General features: G+C 38.8%; 1 protein-coding gene across 1 annotated transcript; it reads left to right on the top strand.

Moving 5' to 3' along the window:
• The first annotated feature begins 1,942 nt into the window (after positions 1 to 1,942).
• On the top strand, positions 1,943 to 3,951 carry LOC130808356 (uncharacterized). The gene is made up of 3 exons (XM_057673834.1): positions 1,943 to 3,446; positions 3,666 to 3,837; positions 3,948 to 3,951. Exons 1-3 carry the CDS (start codon positions 1,943 to 1,945, stop codon positions 3,949 to 3,951), a joined length of 1,680 nt encoding a protein of 559 aa, XP_057529817.1.
• The last annotated feature ends 1,840 nt before the right edge of the window (positions 3,952 to 5,791 follow it).

Genomic DNA, 5,791 nt, shown 5'->3' with positions numbered 1-5,791 from the left:
CATTTTTTATATTGTATATTTGCACGGAATGATAAATCTCTATTTGTTTTCTTTTTTTAATGTAGTAATTATTACGTAATGGATCAGAGTAATGTAACCAAATGACCTACAAGAAATAATTCTAATAAGTATAGAGATATATGGCAAATGGTTATTGGCTTTTAGTTAGCTTGTTTTATGAGTTATAAGTGTTGGTTGTTTTTATTGGCTAAACTTGCTATATGAGTCAGGTTTTTAGTTAAATGTTAGGTAAAATTAATTATTTGTTATTGTTTATTAGAGAAAAAGTGAACAATAAAACAAAAAGTCAAAAATCAACTTTATTTACAATTGGCTGAAAAAACATTTACTAAATACTTTTTTTTTTGTTTTGACTAACAAAAAAATTAAAAGTAAACCAAAAAGTAAACACAAAAGCAAAATACTAAATACTTCATAAGACTATCTAGAAAAAGTTAGTTGCATAGTGGTTGATTGTTGAAGTAAATTATTCACAACGGAAAAATAACAGCACTGATTGCAAAAGTTGAGGCACTAAATGAATAACATGTTGCATGCTACCTCATTGTAATAAGCTTACTATTGAAGGATGCAATTACGTCATCATCACAGTTCTTCAAACAAAACATATTGGCATTAACGACCAAGCCAAGACTTTTAAATGAAGAGTGGATGAATATTTTCATGTGAACATAGGTGAGGGTTCTAAAAATTGTTGGAATTTTAGAATATTTGATTAGTTTTTTATGTTAATTAGCAGTGAAGATTGGTTCGATAAATATAGAGTTAAAAACAATTTGCGGTCAAATATCCAATATACTACTCTCTCTTCATTTCTTTTCAAATATCTAAATTGCTTTTGAGTTACTATTCATCAATTGGTCTAACATATTTATTATAAATTTGGGCATTTCTAAAGGTTAGTATTGGTTGTCTTCCATGTATATCAATTTTGTATTCATATTTTGGTGCTGCTTAAATTCTTTTATTTCCCGTAAGAACTGATGTATATGTTATATGCATGTGAAAGTGCTATACAGACATGATCCTATAGCCAAATTGAAAGTGTAATACATATAAGCGTGGCCATTTACATTTTTTGTAACCTTTATGCTTAACTTTATGGTTGTTAAGCTAGAGTTGTAAGCATCTGCAAAACAAGCTAAGGTCTTATGTTCTTATTGTCCTCAACTGATCCAGTTTGGTTTTTGTATTGTATTGGGCTAGTCTTTTGTCGTGTATGTAGTTGTGATGTGGGTTGTTGTTGTGATTTATTCCAAAATAAGATCAAACCTAGAAAATGAAGCTTAATAATATATAATCTAAATAATTAACATAAACCAGTTAAAGAGGAGGTTTTAAGCACTAATCTTGGCCAAAAGTTAAGAATCAAATAGGGTGCTTGCATTTTGACTTATGAAGAAGAGAGTGAAAAGAACAAAAGTTAGAGTAAATTAAGCTAAATTAAACTAAAACCACTTTTATAATGGAATGTTATTGAAAACCCAGATCTCAAAATCACTAAAAAAGATAAATAGAGAAAAATCTAATTTAGAAAACTCAAAAAGAAGCTAAGAAAAAAGAAGTAACTATGGGAAATGATGTTTATATTATGCAGTTATTATACAGTTACAGCAGTTATATTGCAGTTACAGCGGTTACATTGCAGTTACAGCAGTTACATTTTGTCAGTTACTATAATTGAATGGTGCTGTATTCATGTATATATAGAATATAATACTTTGTAATAAACAAAAAAAAAACAGAAACTGTACTTTGATAAACCAGAAATTCAATTATTGTCAAATCTTCATGTTATCAGAGCCGTAAGGTTTTGATCCGGAAAAGGCATCATCATCTACCGTTTCTTACCTTGCAAATGGCTGATTTATCAGATTTATCATAAGAGCAAACACAGCAAACCCTAATGTCAATGGAACAGATGGAACAAATGTTTCAAATGTTCCAGAAACTCAATAAAGCAAATAATCAGACTGAAAATCCAACATCACTAAAAATTTCAGAGAAACTTACATACCACAATTATACAAAATGGTGCAAGTTAATGCACGTCGCAATTGGAGGTCGGGGGCGGCTCAGCCACATCACTGCCGGACCCCCACCACCGTCAGACCCAAATTATATCCAATGGGAACAAAGAGATGCCATGGTCAAAGCATGGATAATTGAAAACATAGATGGAGATATCGTAAATCAATTCCTGGACTACACAACAGCACACAGCCTATGGCAAGGGATTGAAACTCTTTTAGGATGTGGTCGGGACGAACTGCAAATTTTTGATTTGAGTTCAAAGGCAGCGACATTAAGGCAGGACAATGATACTATCGAAGGATACTACGGTAAACTCAACATACTATGGAAAGAAATTGATCGGAGAATGCCAAATCCAATGACATGCCCACAGGATATAACAGAATTCAACAAATACATCCAAAGACAGAGACTTTATCAATTCCTCACGGGGATTAACGACAACCTAGACAAAGAAAGAAGGGAAATTCTTAATAGTGAACCGTTACCAATGGTGGAGACAGCCTATGCATCAATTAGAAGGGAGATCACACGCCGGAAAATTATGAACAGCGTCTCATCACCGGGGACTCGTCCCTCAGAGATTGGATTGGGATTAGCCACGAGAAACAAAACTTTCCAAAGAAGCCGAGAAGAGGATGACCGGAGGAAACTCCGATGCACTCACTGTGGTGGTTCCAGGCATACAAAGGAGGGTTGCTTCAAACTTGTGGGGTACCCTGAGTGGTGGGACGATCTACAGAAAAGGAGAGCCGCCACCAAGGCACCGGCAAGCCGGACCGGCGGCAAGGCTAACCTTGGTACTACCGATCAACCGACATCATGTCTGAAATCATGTGAACCAGAAGGATGGAGCAAAGGGGAAGGAGAAGTGACCGTAACTACAGAACAGGAGGCCAACCATGGTGAGAAACGGGAATGGGAAGAGAAAGGAACAGTAGCCGTCAAGCAAGGGAAAGCGAAAGGGACGCCCAACCCTAAATGTCCCACCACCCCCTTTTATAACCATCAAACCCTAAATACTCCTCCCTCACAATCTTCCGGCCCAATTTCCATCCCCAGGCCCAATAACTCTTCTGGCCCACAAAACACCAATTCCAAAGGGCTCCTTAGTCATAACACAAATTCTCAATGGATATTTGACTGTGGGGAAACCGATACGATGACCTTCGACCCCAGTGATTTTTTATCCACCCATCCTACTAACCGAACCCATATCCGGATGGCTAATGGAGATTGTGTACCGGTTGCCCACGCTGGAGCAGTCAATATCTCTCCCTCTCTTCATCTTAAAAATTGTTTACTCATTCCCACTTTGTCTCATAAATTATTGTCATTTAGCCAGTTAACCAAGGACTTAAATTGTACTGTGCTTTTAACTTCTGACAATTGTATTGTGCAGGATGCTCAGACGGGGACGATCATTGGGCGTGGTACTGAACGAGATGGACTCTACTATGTCGATGAGGTGATTCAAAATAGTGGTGCAATGCTTGCTCATGGATCTCCTGCTCACCAATTAAGGACTTGGCATCGTCGCTTAGGTCATCCATCCCTAAGTTATTTAAAACAACTTTTTCCTTCTCTTAATAGTTGTACTAAATCCTTAGATTGTAAAACTTGTGTACTCGCTAAGAGCCATAAACACTCTTATTCTTCTAGTAATACTCGTGCTCCCAAACCCTTTGATGTAGTGCATTCTGATGTATGGGGTCCAGCCCCACATACTACCCCTCATGGTTTTTCATATTTTGTGTTATTTATTGATGATTGCTCTCGGATGTGCTGGGTTTATTTTTTGAAACACAAATCTGAGGTTTTTGATGTCTTTGTCACATATTATAACATGATCCTCACTCAGTTCCATGTAAAACCTAAAATCCTTCGCTCAGATAATGGTGGTGAATATATCTCTCTTGCAATGAAAAAATTTTTTCTTGATAATGGTCTTATTCATCAAACATCCTGCCCTGACACTCCACAACAAAATGGGGTTGCTGAACGAAAAAACCGTACTCTTCTTGAGGTAGCACGCACTCTCATGTTTGACGCTCATGTACCTGTCCAATATTGGCCTGAGGCTATTGCTACTGCCACATATCTCACCAACTGCCTACCCCAACAAATCCTTAACTTCCAGACTCCTCTTGCCACACTCAATACCTTTACTCCTGTTCCCTCTTCTCACTCCCTTCCACCTCGAATCTTCGGATGTGTTGTGTATGTCCATCTTTCATCTAGAGTCCGAACAAAGTTTGAACCACGGGCAGTCAAATGTGTGTTTCTTGGGTATGGCACTACGCAAAAGGATTACCGATGTTATGATCCCGTCCATCACAAACTTTATACCACCATGGACTGTGACTTCTTTGAACAATCTCCTTACTTCACCCAGCCTCAATCTCAGGGGGAGATTATGAATGAGGATCTCAGCTGGTTGATTCATCCCTTGGCTGACAGTCGAGCTCCCAAAGAGCAAGTAGGTACTACCACCGATATTGCCACCGGCATTGTTACTCAATCATCTCCTCAGACTACCACTCCAGTCCCTGAGCATCCGGCTGAACAAGAGGTAACACCGAGTCCTACTGCTCCTTTCATTGATATATCCACTGACCATATTGTGCCAAGTAGTAGTGTGATCCCCAGGAAATATAATCTGCCCCCTCGAAGTACAAGAGGAATGCCTCCTAAGCGGTATGATCCTGAGTATGAATCCCAGAGATCCCGATATCCTATTGGTAGACCAGGTGATGAAAAACTATCACAAACAGCTGTTGCCTTCAATGCATCCCTTTATTCCAGTACTATTCCGCAAACCACTGAAGAAGCCCTCCAAGAACCAAAGTGGAAGCAAGCTATGGACGAAGAGATCATAGCTCTCCAGAAAAATGGAACGTGGGAGAAGTGTAGATTACCAGATGATAAGAAGACGGTTGGCTGCAAATGGGTTTTTTCAGTCAAGTATCATGCTGATGGAACCATTGAGCGGTATAAGGCAAGGCTTGTTGCTAAAGGGTACACACAAACTTACGGGGTAGACTACTCGGAAACATTCTCACCTGTGGCTAAAATTGATACCATTCGGGTCCTCTTCTCAGTAGCAGCAAATAAAGAGTGGCCTCTGTTTCAATTTGATGTAAAAAATGCCTTCCTACATGGAGAGATTGAAGAAGAGGTATACATGAAGCCACCTCCCGGGTACACAGATAAGTTTAGCCAAGGAGAGGGGTGTCGACTTAAAAGAGCTCTATACGGCTTAAAACAATCCCCTAGAGCGTGGTTTGGGAGATTCACTACAGCAATGAAGAGATTTGGCTACAAACAAAGCAACTCAGACCATACTCTATTTCTCAGGAGGAGTGGAAACCAAATTACATGCCTCGTGATCTATGTAGATGATATGGTGATTACCGGAAACGACTCCAAGGAAATTGATCAACTCAGGAGCAAATTATTCCAAGAGTTTGAGATGAAGGATTTGGGACAACTGAAATACTTCCTTGGAATAGAAGTCCTAAGATCAAGGAAGGGGATATTCATCAATCAGAGAAAGTACATTTTAGATCTCTTAGCAGAAACAGGCATGTTAGACTGCAAGCCAGCAGATACTCCTATAGTAGCTAATCATGGTCTACAAATTGTTGAAGGGGCAGAAGTGGCAGATCAAGATCGTTATAGAAGGATGGTGGGAAAACTGATCTATTTATCCCACACGAGACCCGATATTGCCTAC

The sequence above is a fragment of the Amaranthus tricolor genome, chromosome 3 (genome assembly GCF_026212465.1).
Source record: "Amaranthus tricolor cultivar Red isolate AtriRed21 chromosome 3, ASM2621246v1, whole genome shotgun sequence".
NCBI lineage: Eukaryota > Viridiplantae > Streptophyta > Magnoliopsida > Caryophyllales > Amaranthaceae > Amaranthus > Amaranthus tricolor.
The sequence above is the reverse complement of the archived record's forward strand: the minus strand, read 5'-3'. Positions and strand labels throughout refer to the sequence as shown.